This window comes from Acanthopagrus latus, chromosome 6, assembly GCF_904848185.1.
Source record: "Acanthopagrus latus isolate v.2019 chromosome 6, fAcaLat1.1, whole genome shotgun sequence".
Classification (NCBI taxonomy): domain Eukaryota; kingdom Metazoa; phylum Chordata; class Actinopteri; order Spariformes; family Sparidae; genus Acanthopagrus; species Acanthopagrus latus.
Genome location: NC_051044.1, coordinates 7,267,754 through 7,282,920, shown reverse-complemented (window position 1 = coordinate 7,282,920; position 15,167 = coordinate 7,267,754). Strand labels below are relative to the sequence as shown.

The 15,167-nt window shown below is 41.3% G+C and overlaps 1 protein-coding gene and 1 long non-coding RNA gene across 2 annotated transcripts; both read right to left on the bottom strand.

Moving 5' to 3' along the window:
* Positions 1 to 93: 93 nt before the first annotated feature.
* On the bottom strand, positions 94 to 6,117 carry LOC119021929. The gene is made up of 3 exons (XR_005075805.1): positions 5,995 to 6,117; positions 4,477 to 4,569; positions 94 to 264 (listed from the first exon to the last, which is right to left on the bottom strand). It is a non-coding gene; the product is annotated as an uncharacterized LOC119021929 (long non-coding RNA).
* A 1,148-nt stretch (positions 6,118 to 7,265) lies between these two features.
* On the bottom strand, positions 7,266 to 13,501 carry sh2d5 (SH2 domain containing 5). Its single transcript, XM_037102279.1, has 10 exons — positions 13,154 to 13,501; positions 12,681 to 12,746; positions 12,497 to 12,577; positions 12,334 to 12,408; positions 12,108 to 12,254; positions 10,441 to 10,641; positions 10,040 to 10,223; positions 9,529 to 9,637; positions 9,265 to 9,424; positions 7,266 to 8,382 (listed from the first exon to the last, which is right to left on the bottom strand). The coding sequence occupies exons 2-10, from the start codon at positions 12,729 to 12,731 to the stop codon at positions 8,176 to 8,178; spliced, it is 1,215 nt and encodes a 404-aa protein (XP_036958174.1). The 5' UTR covers positions 12,732 to 12,746; positions 13,154 to 13,501; the 3' UTR covers positions 7,266 to 8,175.
* Positions 13,502 to 15,167: the final 1,666 nt, after the last annotated feature.

Below are 15,167 nucleotides of genomic sequence, written 5' to 3'. Positions count from 1 at the left end.
GTTAAAGCTTTGAAAATGCCACTGAGAGGAGACGTTGGACTCCATCAAAAGACTCAACACATGCTTTAAAAATCTATAAAAAACACAATAGAGTGTAATTCAAAAAAAGGTTTTATTATGTAAATAACCAGCAAAGACAACAGTGCTCACTGTCTGAGCAGGTGAAACCAGAGTCAGCAAACAACTGCAGGACCTGAAGGAGTTTCATCAGAAGACGGATACTCAGTTTTCCTGCTTCAGGTCCTGCGGCGGCTCGTCCGTCACCTGCAGGAAGAGAAAGAAGAGCAGTGGTAGTTTGATGTCACTTTGTGGAGGTTTTGTGTTGTTTTATGTTTGTTTGTTTGTTTTTAGAGGTTTTGTGTGTTTGTTTTTAGAGGTTTTTGTGTTGTTTTTAGAGGTTTTTGTGTTGTTTTTAGAGGTTTTTGTGTGTTTGTTTTTAGAGGTTTTTGTGTTGTTTTTAGAGGTTTTTGTTTGTTTTTAGAGGTTTTGTGTGTTTGTTTTTAGAGGTTTTTGTGTCATTTTTAGAGGTTTTGTGTGTTTGTTTTTAGAGGTTTTTGTGTCATTTTTAGAGGTTTTGTGTGTTTGTTTTTAGAGGTTTTTGTTTGTTTTTAGGGATATTGTGTGTTTGTTTTAGGGCTTAGAGGTTTTTGTTTGTTTTAGGGGTTTTGTATGTTGGTTTTTAGAGGTTTTGTTTGTGTGTCGAGGTTTTGTTTTTGTGGCAGTTGTTTGTCCTCCACAAAGAGACCTGGGTCTATTTTTGATGAGTTTTGAGTCTCCCTGTGGAGGTTTGAGTCTCTAACTCAGTTGTATTTAACCTGAAATCACTTTTCATAATTTATTTACATGGAGTTTTAATTTAATTAACTCAGAAATAAATCATCATCAGTAAATCAACATTTACAGGTTTTGTTTTACTGAGAGGAAACATAAACAAGTCTGGTTACAGTGCCTAAATGTATTTATTTTATCTAATTTATAAAGTATTTAACATGTGTAAATACTGAGAGTCACAACATTAGAACCAGTGACAGGTGAAATGAATAACATGGACCATAATGTTCCAATGTCATGTTCGGCTGTGAAACCATGAGTCCTAGCATTCATGTGGATGTCTCTTTGACAGACACCAGTCACCCAAACACAGCTGCAGACCAAGTACACCCCCTCATGGCAGCAGCACTCCTTGATGGCAGTGCCCCCCCACTCAGGAACGACCCGAGGAACATGGGAAAGAGCTCAAAGTGTCAACCTGGCCTCCAGATTCCCCAGATCTCAATCCAACTGAGCTTCCACTGGATGCAGTCAGAGCCAAGAACGATCCATGGGGGCCCCAACATGGATAGGAGTTGGTTCTGGCGCATCCAACAGATGCTCAACTGGATTGGGATCTGGAGGATGAGGAGGCCAGTGTGACACCGTGGGTTCTTTGCCATGAGGGGGTGCAGTTGGTCTGAACGGTGTTTGGGTGGCTGGTGTTTGTCAAAGAGGATCCACAGAAATGACAGAAGTCAAAGTTTCTCAGCAGAACATTTGATTGTAACAAGATGATCAATGCTCACTTCACTTGTCAGCTGTTTTAATGTTGTGGCTGAACAGTGTAGATATACATGTTAAATACTTTTCATTTTTTGCATAAATTGAGTTTTTAACTATATTATTCATACTGTCACTGCACTTTGTCTAACAGCTTTAGTTACTTGTTACTTTGCATTCATATAATCAATATTAAATATTTGCTGATCAAACATGTTGTATTATCATAGATTAAATTATCCAGCATTAAAAGCAGAAAGTTGAGAGCCAGTGTGCATATGGAGGACATTTTATTTCAAGATATATATTTTTTTATATCCAGTAGCTGGAAAAACATTCCTTGAATCCTGTGGGTTTTGAGGCGGGGCCTCAGTCTGCTCTGGCTGGTCAGTTCACACAAGCCTGGTTTGCCTAACAGACTACTAACAACTGGATTGCTCTTACTGAACTTTTGTGCCTAGAACTCTGTGGTGGTGAACTAGTTATTGTAGCTTACTGCGCTCAACATTGTTTAGCTAACACTGTTAGCTTGAAAAGCTTTATACCACGATGCTTCTCCAGCAAAACAACAACTTCCAGGGCTTCATAAAGCTTATCATGCACTTTCTGAATTTGTGTGCTCGAGTGGAGACGTACCTGAACTGAAAACAACCCTTCAATACAATCAGAAGGATGCAAACAAACTAACAACCGCTCAAGCTGTTTGTAGCTATCAGTTCACTGCACTACTACCATGAACATGACCACAACAACGGCTTCCAAACAAAAAACTTTACCACAGCACAATCAGACTGTTATTAGTGGTCTGCAGGGCAGTGAGGCCGAGGGCCCTGTAACAGCTTTTTAATGTTCTCTGCTTGGTGTTATCAAGCAGGATGCTGTTACACAGTTGCAAAGAAATTGAATTCCTGCAGTTTTTTTTAAAAATTTGTTTTATCACAGAGTTCAACATTATGTTCAAGCAAAGGCATCGCGCCCATACACACTGAACTCGCGAGGGGAATCGTCATGGACAGATGAGGGCAGAGATCCAAGCCGCTTTAGTGGCGTCAGGCTAGCTTCTACCGTGGCCCTGAGCATGTCCCTAGCCAGGCCGAGGCCCAAGCTAAACACGCACACTTTGTGCACGCTTCTACCATACCATAGGTGTCTGAACATGAGGGACCTGTAAGTTGGCGGGATCGCACAAGGGCTCGTAAGATACGCTATTACCAATACCAGCGGCTGATCAAAGGCCTGACTACTGCCATTCATGGAAACCACTGCTTACAGCTCCGATGGACTGCACTCGGGCATTTGCCATTGAAGATAGTTGAAGTCCGGTCAAGTTAAACTATAAATTACAATAACACCAGGTTTGCCTGTCAGACCACTAACAACTGTATTACTGTCACTGAACTTTTGTCCCTAAACAGCTCTACACCACAAGACCTCCAAAACAACACGTCTCCATTCAGTTCTGCTGGTGTTGTAGCTCTCACTTCACTGCACTTCTACCACGAATAAGAACACCAATGTTAACACCAGGCTCTGCTCATCATAGTTTATACACTCAGAAGGACATAGACAAACTTACAACTGCTCAAGCAAAACCTTACACAGGCTGACAGAAATTAACATGTCTCTGGTCATTCTGCTGGTGTTTGAAGCTCAGTTTGCTGCACCTCTACCATGAATGAGACCACAAGAACCGCGTCTAAACCAAAAACTTCACTACCACACAGTTGCACATCAGAAACTGAATATGATCCTTATTAGTGGCCTGCTGGTCGAAAAGGCCGAGGCTTATCTTAATGTTGAATCTACATAAATGAAGCTGTCCATTTAAAATGTATAAGTCTTAGCTCAAAACCCACAGGGTTCAAAGGAAGAGGAAGTCATTTAAACAAGTTTTGTTTTATTTAGAGGAAACATAAACAAGTCTGGTTACAGTGCCTAAATGCATTTATTTGATCTAATTCATAAAGTATTTAACATGTGTATACACTGAGAGTCACAACATTAGAACCAGTGACAGGTGAAATGAATAACATGGACCATGATGTTCCAATGTCATGTTCGGCTGTGAAGCCATGAGTCCTAGCATTCATGTGGATGTCTCTTTGACAGACACCAGTCACCCAAACACAGCTGCTGACCAAGTACACCCCCTCATGGCAGCAGCACTCCTTGGTGGCAGTGCCCCCCCAGCAGGACAACGCACCTGCAACACTGCAAAAGCTACTCAGGAACGACCTGAGGAATGTGGGGAAGAGCTCAAGGTGTCAACCTGGCCTCCAGATTCCCCAGATCTCAATCCAACTGAGCTTCCACTGGATGCAGTCAGAGCCAAGAACGATCCATGGGGGCCCCAACATGGATAGGAGTTGGTTCTGGCGCATCCAACAGATGCTCAGCTGGATTGGGATCTGGAGGATGAGGAGGCCAGTTTGAGGCCTTGGGATCTTTGCCATGAGGGGGTGCAGTTGGTCTGCAACGGTGTTTGGGTGGCTGGTGTTTGTCAAAGAGGATCCACAGAAATGACAGAAATCAAAGTTTCCCAGCAGAACATTTGATTGTAACAAGATGATCAATGCTCACTTCACTTGTCAGCTGTTTTAATGTTGTGGCTGAACAGTGTAGATATACATGTTAAATAAAATATGATTATATCATTTATATTATATATAAATGAGATCAAATAAATGCAGGCGTTCTAAACACACTGTTTATATTTCCTCTTAGTAAACAAAAAACATTTAAAATACTACTAAATTTAAAGAGTAGTGTCCTAACAGAGACACTATAGTGGCTTCTACCAACCCAAACTGTCGGTATTCACCGACCTGTGAATGAGACTCGACTACCCTCTAGAATCATTTACTGATCCTAGAGTATTAATGAACAGCAACTGGCAAATCTCACACTTTCTGCCTTTAACTTTTGCACCTACACTGCACTGACCTTGTTGGACCAGGTGTCTCTCCTCTCCAGTGCTGATCACCGTCCAGGTCAGACCTGTTCCACCTGAAGCTGAAGACAAGTCCCACTGTTCACCTGGAGAGAGGAGGAAGAGCTTTAGTATAACATGATGACTACATGCATATGTGTGTGTTTGCGTATATATACTCTGATTATAGCAGTAAAAAAGAAGATGTAATCATATTACAGACACAACTGGCAAAAAGGGAATTTCTTACAGGATTATCATTTCATAATAAAGAATGGTATATCAGTCTGTAACCATGTGCATGACATCACTTCAGGAGTCTCACGTCACTCTGCACTATAAAATCTGATATAATCTGATTTAATAAATGCGTTTTTTTTTTAAGGTAAACCGAAAGTAAACCAAATGTATTAAATCCTGAAAACATTTAGTGCTTTATAGACAAGCAATATGATTTTAAAATATATCTTTTGACAGACAGGGAGTCAGTGCAGTGATTTAAGTACCACATTAAACCAGAGCTGAGACAAACACACTGAATACATTCTGTGCAGATTACAATGAGGCTGCATATTGTGTGTATGAACTACTTTAGCTGCTCAAAATTACCTTCTAGATGCTGACATACTAACATACTCAGACATTAGCTAACTGTGCTGTACTGAATTATTCAGCTGTAAAGATGCTAGTTTTAACAAATTAACATCACACAGCAGGATAATGCCTTCAAGCTAACACTCTCCAACAGACACACATGTTAGCTAACATGCAAACCTGTCTGTAAAAACACGACGATTAAATGACTCAGACGTCTTTATAAGCTGGTTATAGTGTCAGTAGCCGTTAATAAAGGCAGCTGAGCCGCTGCTAACATGTTTCCCAAACCATGCAGTGCATCTGCAACAACTTTAAAGTCAGCTAGCTAGCTAACATAACATTAGCACTCACGTACAGTGACCAGTATAACATTAGCTAAACAGCTTTCATGCTGTGCTAGCTAATGACTAAATTAAAAAAATACTTCACGCCGACTTTACCGAAACTACGATCTTGTTTATCGATAGTGACCAAAGTTTAGTTAAATGTGCATTATTCGTGTAATTAATGCGGCGGAGATAAAAACGACCAAAATCACAATGGAGTTTGGTGCATGGAACAAAACACAACGTCCATCAAGGATTTAACTGGCTGTAATTAAAGGATTATGTTCCAGCCGAATTTATCTCATTACTGAACAGTTAAATGAGACATCTTCGGTTTCTGTTCAGTGTTATTTCAGAAACATTTGAGGTAGAAACAAATCTCACAGACAGGGAGGCTGGCTCCATTTTAACTCGCACATAATGGGCTGAGACAACATGAAGGTAGTTACTATGTGGAGCTGCTGATATGTTAAGGCACATCACCTGGGTTTATTACCTAATATCAATAAGTATTAACTATCTGTACACCTCCCACACAGACATGAATACACCTGTACTGAGCAGGTAAGTGGACACACAAAGCAGATTCGTACAGAACAGTTTACTCACCGTGTTCGTGTCCTCAGAGAAGAGACCAGAGTGATGATCAGTCAGCTGAATATATACACATCTAACTTTTTGGAGGGAAATGCGCTAATTTCACGCGGGAAACGAGAAAGACCGCCCCTTTTGGCGCGCACGACATGGATTCGTCAGAAAACCTGTGGGCTGGACTTATTTGACGTGGTTTACGTCATTTCAACCAGAGACTTCCATAGCCCTTCAGGGTTGTTTAGCTCTGTCTGTAGAGTAGGAGCTCTGTGGTCTGAGAATCTGCTTTTATCCTGAGTTCGAGTCCCTGCCGGATAAACTCAACTGCATCATATTTACTGTAACTTATCTTGTCAAATGTTAAGATAAAAATCAATAGAACAAACACAGATAAACACTTGATAACAGGATACACAAAAACTACTTTTTTAAATTGATATTTAATTTCTCTGGTCTTCATTTCTTATTAATCCAAAATCAACTGATTGAAATAAAGTTACATTACTTTAATATTGTATATTGTAATTAGGTACATTCAGGTAATTTGGACACCTCAGCTAAAGTCTTATTGATTTCTGTTCTGTACTATATAAAATGAATTAAATTAAATGTGAATGATGACTTCATGGGGATGATGTCACAGAAAGGGGCGGGGCACCAGTATGTAAGAATCTATTGCTTACCTTTTTATTAGATATCGTTTATTTTGTATATTTTTTTTATGTGTATTGATTAGGCTGTTAGGACCAATAAAGAAATTCTGATTCAATCACGCTCATGGGAATTGCATAGGGAGGTCAGTGACGTGATATTCTAATCAGTCATAAATAAGAAAATGTTTCTTATATCTCACGTTTGTTGTGGAGCTGTTGAAAAAAAAAAGAGAAAATTCTGGGAAAAACGGGACAGGTGGCACCTCCAGAGAGAGACCCGGCTCTGTTGGCAGAGGAGCCGTGCTCTGTGATTACTCTGAGCAGAATTTAAGGGAATAAATAATAATACTATATATTTAAATATACTTTTTTTTTTTTTTCGGAATGAAGCGGAGTCAGTTTGGTGGGGCAGCCGAAGCATTTGGAGGGGGGCATTGCCCCCCCGTGCCCATGCCTAGAACCGGGTGCAGTTTCAACAAGAATGGAACAATACAACCACCATAAAAGGTCAAATTCATTGCCAGACTCCTGTTTCATTCATTTCATTAGTTTTAGTTAGGTGCACCTGATGAACTGGCAGAAATCCTGAATATCAAAACTGCAGGTGACGTTGTAGGAAGCGAAGGAAGACAAAACTTTTGAAAGTTGTGCGCTGAAAAACACCTGTCATTTAATCTCAAACTGAGGCCAACAATATAAAACTTGTTTGTCGGTCTAATGTGGAAGAAAAAGTCGGTACAAAGTGCCAAAGAACGAATACGTAACACCTCTTGCCTCTTAGACCGGAAAACAAATCTTATAAAAAAACACAAAAAATAAAATCACAGGGCAGATGTATTTTCATACCACTGTTAAAATCAGTGTGCAAGAAATATATTAATGTGCGAACAACATTACCTGTTATAATTACCAGTAGAACAAACATAACCAGTCCGACTGCACACACAGCCAACCTTTCATGCATTAGTGGCCATGATACAAGCACACTCGGTGGCAAGATGTAGAAAATATTTGAGTCTAGATTAGATTTTTATCTTTACTGCTTACATCTCCTTCCAAGTCTAAAGCCGAAAACACATAAAGAGTAACGTGTAAGCAGGATTAATATGCAACAAATTTAGAAAGCATGAAAAAAAAACAAAAAAAAAACAGCTTTGCCATCAGGAGCAGGAGCAGATTCTGCACAAGTGTCAGGTTGTTTGTTTCACATCTTAAAAACAATAATAAACTCAACTGATACCTTAAAAGGGCACAAATAAAATATTATTTAAAAGTTATATTGAAAAACATAAAAGCAACAGGCACAAAATATTAAAACTTTGACAAAGTACCTTTTGAAGAAATGACTTGTGTACCATAAGTGCCAACATTGTTAATAGGTGCATTGTGTTATATAGTTTGCAAAACCTCCCCATAACACCTGATGTGATTTAAAGGTAAAAGATATACCAATGTGCAAAAAAAACCAAAAGAAATAGAGAGAGAAAACGTCATTCATTCTGGATGCTCTGAAGTTGGCAGTCCACAAGTTGCAGTGTCCAGGGGTTTAAACCCATTCCTTTCTGTGGGTACTTTTGGTTTTGGTTTTGGTCGGGCTCTTGCGAGGCTTCACAGCGAGCTGCATGCTGGTGTGTTCCTCCCACTCGTAACAGTGGTTCACCCGGGCGCAGCTCAGGGAACACGGCAGCTCCTCCTGAGTCTCTGTGTAGTGTTCAACCAGCTCGGCTAGAGAACTGAATTCAGTCTTGCATTTCTGCCACAAAGACAAAGGAAAGGAAAAGAAATCGGGGTCATACAGAGTCATCAGTTTGTTTTTAGAGCAGTTTTAGACTTAATATGAATGTCTCAGTGCTGTTTTATAGGCCTTGCATGCTGAAGAAGTCCAAATAGTTGAAATATTTTAGCATAAAGAGTGAAAAATTATTAATTAGCACAAACCATCACACTTAGTTTTGACGGTCAAGAGACTTTTAAATACTATCCTGGATCCCAAAGCTTCTAAATAATCAGTGTTTCTTCTATATTCACTAAGGAGGGGTGGACACCCAATGTAAGAACACAACCACCACAGCTAGATAAATGAAATTAGAAATTAAACATTATAATCTAGCCAACAAAACAAAAAAACCTACCCACATGCCTAGTGCCTGGTGTGTAAGTAGCCTTTTAACCATGATTAACAGTATCAGAGCTTCAAACCACTTAAAGCACTGGATACAAAAGTATGAGACTTTGAAAACACTGATATTCTAAATAACACAGAAATGCAAAGAAATATGAATCCACAGGAGACTTAAACTCCTTAAATTAATATGATTATGCAGCCCTGAAAAAACTATGTCTTTGTGTTTTGTTTTACTTGCAAGCAGATAGAAAATATTCTGTATTTTACTGTGGAAGACCTTTAATCGAACCAGGATGAAGACTTCAATGGGTTAATATTTATCTGAAATACAAGATACTTCATAAAATAAATGAAGCATCTAGATGAGGCATAAGTCAAACATACATTTCTGGTGAGTCAACAACTTCCTCTGCAGCTCAGTTTTTTTCCACTAATCTAAGCAAATACAACCTGGAAGTCTTCAGTGTCTGCTGTTAATTAGTTATTTAAAAAACTCAACAAAACAGTTACCTCCAGCAGGAACTTCCCTTTCCGAGTGTTTTCTATGAGGTGAGTGATCAGGCCGGAGGGGAAGCGGATGATCAGGGAGCCACATTTGGGTTTTTTCGGATGTGGACACAGGAGGTACGATCCCAGAACATCGTCGGCTAGCAGGGAATAGCTGCTGTCACTGAAATAAATAAGATACGCCATTAGAAAACCGCTCACACACACACACACACACACTCGACATGCAGCGGTCTAAAGTGTGTTAACTACATAAGTGACACTCACGTTGCGATACCGGCCCAGCACCACACTGCCTGAGCAAGTGCTTCTTCGGTTTCGGCCAAACTTGGAGCGCGAGATCTCCTCCCCTGCGTCTTGTCTTGGTCCTTTCCAGCTGCACGTTAGAAGACAAATCACTGGGAATTCAGGTACACTTACATTTAAAAAAGTCCAAAAGTGGAGAAGAATTGAAGGGGAACATTCAAATTTTATCCCAACCCAGTGAAGGGAATACAAAGTGCTAATGAAATGACCCATTAAACCAAAACTTGAGTTTCACTGTGTTAAAGCTGATAAGTAAACAACAGTGGGAGAAGCTCAACAGTGAAATATTAAGAACATAAATGACCCACGTGAGACATAAAAAACAGTATCCATCACCTTATCAAATAAAAAAAAACTACCTTCTGACACCACAACAGACAGTGAGTGACTGCCCATCACCCAACACTGAGGGGTTTGCTTTACCTAATCAACTCTTTGACTCTGGAAAGTGCTCTGTGAACACTTGGCCCACCTTGTGACGCACTCAGTCGCTCCTGAACATTTCGCTGTTTGAGTGGTGTGAAAGTGAAGGAGCGGTAGGCCCCGGAGCGCAGCGCTTTAGTGCGGATGGCTTTCTTGCGCACCAGCGATGGCGAGGAGGTGGGGAAGACTTCGTCTTGGCTGCTGGGCGGCTCATCGGAAGCCTTCTGACTCTTCTACAGATGGGAGGAAAAAGAAAATGCTGTTCAAGTATCAAAAATTGGCCTGGAGGAAGTTTAATCAGCAGGACGGTTCGTCTTCAACCTCATGGGCCCTCTGAGGACTCCCTTAGGAGCCATTTAAGAGTAGGCTGCAAACTAAAAGGCGAACTCTCTGAGGTTGAAGCAGTAATATGCTGTAAGAGTGAACAGAAGAAAAGATTCCAGTCCAAACCTTAGTCCCTGGCAACAGCCCTCGGAAAGGGGCTCTTCTGAAGGACACCAGGGCGCTGACACTGAGCGGGAAGCCGTGGTTCAGCAGGGAGGGGTTGCGACGAGGCAGCGAGCCAACAGAGTCTTCCTGGGCCTCTTCTGGGTGTTTCTCTAAGTAATACAGCTGGAAACAGCGGCAAAGCAGCAGGTTCAGGAACTGAGCCTGCAAGAGAGAACAGTGGGAGTGGATAACCAAACAGTTACACCGATCAGCCACAACATCCACATGAGAGCCTGTAAAGAGTTGATGACGTCCATCTTAGTTGTTTCTAGCAATGATGCAGTGACTGAATGATGTGACTCTACAGTGTCTGTCACGCCCCTGGAAAAGAAAACCTGCTCTTCAAAATACTAACAGGTTGAACCAACTATGAACCAGCGCTAGCACTTAGTTTGCTTTTGGGGTACTTGAGCTCCCTGCGGACATTTTAAGGGTTCTACTCTTCTATTGATAAACCAGACTCTTCGCTAAAAGATCTGGTGGCCTTGTTTGACAGATGTTGTCCAGTTTAAAGCTAACAAACTGTCAGGGCTCGTGGCGATACAGCGGATGATTAAAACCACCCAGAATATCACTGACGTCGTCTGCACAGTCTTCTCTGTTCACCGCGCTGCCGTCTGGCAAAAGATACAGAAGTGTCCGATCATTTCAGCTCCTTTGCTTCTGAACTCGTCCTCAACTCTCCACCATGTGTAGCACCAAGGGACTACAACTTGGGTTTCATCGGACAACCCTGTGTTGTGAAACGACAATTACATGAAATCTGAATCTTGAATAACATACAATGCCCAAGCCCTCGCAGCAGGCACAAACAGTGAAGAGGAAATATCTCCGAGCAGAGCAACTTTATAGTCATCTGTCATCCCTCAAACTGTCTGTAACAAATCTCACTTACAAAATGACTGAATGTTGTCTTGGTCGTGGGCAGACGCTGGATTATCTGCGCCAAGCAGCAAGTTTCTGATGTTTAAATGTTTAATTTAAGATTAGAGGCGGTTGGGGTTGGATCAGAGTTTGAAATGGTTAAGTTTGGGGGTAAGAACGGCTTCTGTCTCTGCCTCTAATTACAAGAGATCGGAGTATATTTACAAGCATGTCACTGCTCCTGAAAGTGTGTGGTCTTACGAGGGTTTCTCTCTTGTGTTGATTGTAGGGTGTTGCGATTGTTACATTAAAGTCTCTGCACACACACACACACACACACACACACACACACACACACACAGTCCACCCAGGCATGTGTTTTCACTCACGATGTCTAAACAGACCTCTTCTAAAGGACTGACACGCTCTCGTTGTACCTCTTAGGGTCTGACAGCTTAACCTGGTAATTCTGAACACCTGTGTGGCTTTTTTTTAAAAATATAACAATATACAGTAATAATTTCTGTGTGTATTGTGGACGATCTCAGCAAGTTTCAGCGGCTGGGATAAATTCCTGCGGAGGAAAAGTTCATCGAGGTGCAAATTTAAATGTCCTCCCTTTCTCTTTGATGCGTAAGATTATGACAGGAGAAAACCCAGATGGAAACACAGATTTGTTGAAGCGATCTTTTTATAATCAGAGCTGAAACTTTCAGACCTTGTTTTCCTTTTAAAAGAACAACGAGACCAGCTACACATCTTACCGCCCTGGCGTGCCTCGCTTGAAAGACATGGCAGTACAGCTGGGCGTCGACGCTGCCTGGGTTGTGGGAGACGAAGGCAAACTGGGCATCGACGGGCCGGGCGGTGGAGAGGGAGACCCTGCGCAGGGCGTGAGCCATCAGGAGCGTCTGCAGACAAACAGGAGCAAGATCAGCGATCTGAAAACTCACTCAGAGGGGAGCCGAGAGCATCGACTACCAGACTCACAGTTTCGTCCTCATTGTACAGTTTCACCCCCTTGATGGAGAACTTGATGGATACGGGCCTCCTCCTCCTGCACGTCTGATTGAAGACAACATACAGTGAAAACAGGAACGAGCTGCTGCTTCAACAGATCATTTTGACTTCCGTCACGAGGCTCTGGACTCACTTTGAGAGACTTGAGCTGAGTGTGCAGTCGCTCTATCTGGTCATCCAGACAGCGGTCATCGACAGGAAATGAGCCCACATACTTCACAGGAAGAGAGAGAGAGAGAGATGAGTTTAACCAAAACATAAACATTAAAAAAAAAGACACTACAGTAAATAATACACATGACTTGTTTTGGAGTTACCTCTGCTGATCGTGTCACTGTACCATCCTCTCTGACCGGTGCCTCACCCATGCTGCCTGATTATCTCTGTAAAAAAACAATAAAAATATCATTAGAGCAAAAAGGAAACTAAAAAAAAAACTGGAGGACACATTGTCAAAACATGCACACACGAGGAGGAGACACAATAGTATTGATACAGTGGGCTCAGTAAAGTGAAATGCACTGTTCAATCAGTTTGTGTCGGTGTTGAGCCCACAGGAACATGATTCACTGAGTGCTTTTGTCTGTAAATGCAACATTTTTTTCAGCGCCGTGAACGCGTCAGAGTCAAAGTTAATCCCCGGGGAAACTTGTCCCGTCTGTCCGTCCACGTCCAGCCTGACAGCCGGCGGGACACAAACCTTTTCACGACATTTCCGCAGTTCACCTCAAGTCTCAACCTGGAGTCACAACGTGACAAACAACTTTCAAACAAAATCAGAGAAACTCACTTTTCACAGTCGGAGAGCCTCCACACACACTCAAACACACACAACCTCCTCCTCCGCCCAGGCGTCGTCTCCGTCTCCTTCTCCTTCTCCTTCTCCCACTTCTTCTTCTTTTACGACTTCACGCCCCGTAATTGACGCCGCGGACCTCCTCACCTTTACCTGCTGCCGCTCCGTGGACCAGGTGTGCCGCTGCTGCCGCTCGTGGTGGCTCGAGGCGGGGCTCGAGGGAGCGGATTCCTGAGAGGAAGAGGAGGAAGAGGAGGAGGAAGGTGAAGAGCGATATGAACTCTTTCCTCCCTCAGATGTGAATGTCAGCGGAAGATAAAGCGTTGAATCTGCACCCTCCCCCTGCTGTCGTCTCTGCACACACACACACACACTTTCTTCCAGCTCCGCACATTCCTGCACATTGCGCAATTCATCCCGCGGTGGGTGACGTCACGCGTCCAGTGGTGTGGGAAAAGAGTCAAAACAACAGAGTGAAACGTCACAATTTGAGTGTCGTCAGTATTCAAGTGTTCAGCCCTAAAGTTAAAAATATCTCCTGTATGTAAATGTAAAAGTGAAGATATTAGTATACAGTATATATTAGTATATTAAAGTGAAAGGCACACTTTAATAAGTCTTAAAGTATCTGATATCAAATGTTTCCAAGTATCAAACAAGTCAAAGTAAATTATACATATATTTAGATGTATGTAATGTATAAACTAGGAGAGGGGTCAGAAGAGAAAAAATAAAAATGAAAATAAATAAATAAATAAATAAATAGATAGATAAACACACTGTCTGGAGCTGCAAAACATATTTGTGTCTCATAATGAAGGTAAAACAGCCTAAAAAGTTTACATCAGCCTATAAAGTTTATCAAAAGGCTTAAATGAACATTCATTAATTATTTCACATGGTGCGGCAACTGTGCAAGTCAACTACTTAACTTTGTATTTCCATTTTCAATTATTTCATGTTTTGGTGCATTTATGACATAAAAGAAGTAGACTTCAATAAACAGAAATAGAGTAGCAATACAGAACTATATATGCACAAATTAAAAAGTAGCTGCCTTTGATAATAAATAAAACTTGTGGCAGTCTAGATTTTAAAACAGTGAAAGTAAAAATTTAAAAAAAAAAAACAAAACAAAACATCATGGAGTTAATCCTTCTTTCATCTGCAGCCACATGCAGAAATCAATCCTCAATCCTGGAGCTTTGAGCATGAAACACACTGATATCAGCTCAGGATCGTTCAGTCATTCACACCATGATGGAACAGAAACCAGTTGTGTGTGTGTGTGTGTGTAGGCTGCACGTGTTTACTGTCGGAGAATATTAGAATCACTGTCGGTCAAACACAGAGACGACATCAGGGTAAAACGTCAGAGCCACATGGAGCCGGTGCCGATCGTTCCTCAACCACGTCGTCCAGGAGCGGTCCCTGTTTCTGGTGTCCTGTCCCCGGCTGGAACTGTCCCTGTTGTTACTGTGTTTATCCAACTTTCTACTCCTACTCCTAACAAAGTACAACAACACATTAACCTGACAGCTTCAGTGACCATCTACCTTTCAAATTTAACATTTTTTGTTGCCTTCAAGTGTCGAGAACTTCTTAAACTGAATAAAACTCTTTATAAATCCTCTTGGATTAGCTGGAGAATGCATTGTCTCAAAGCTGGCAACACTTTTTCTGACACCATGAAATGTTGATTTTAGAAGGACAGCCACACGTTTGATGATCTCATATAATAACATGCATCCATGTAGATTAAACTGCCCAACAGCATAATAAGTCATTCAAATTAGCTTAACTTTAAACATGCACCAGTTCATTACAATAAAAGTTATTATAATTTATCACAGAATGTCCTCCCTCTCTTTAATTCATAGATAATAACACTGGATATTTAAAAAAAAAAAAAAAAAAGTAGACTGAAAACTGGAAAATGTCCCTGTTTCAGATACAAATATGCAAAAAGGAACTTTATCAATTAATGTTGCAAAATTTTGTCCCCACA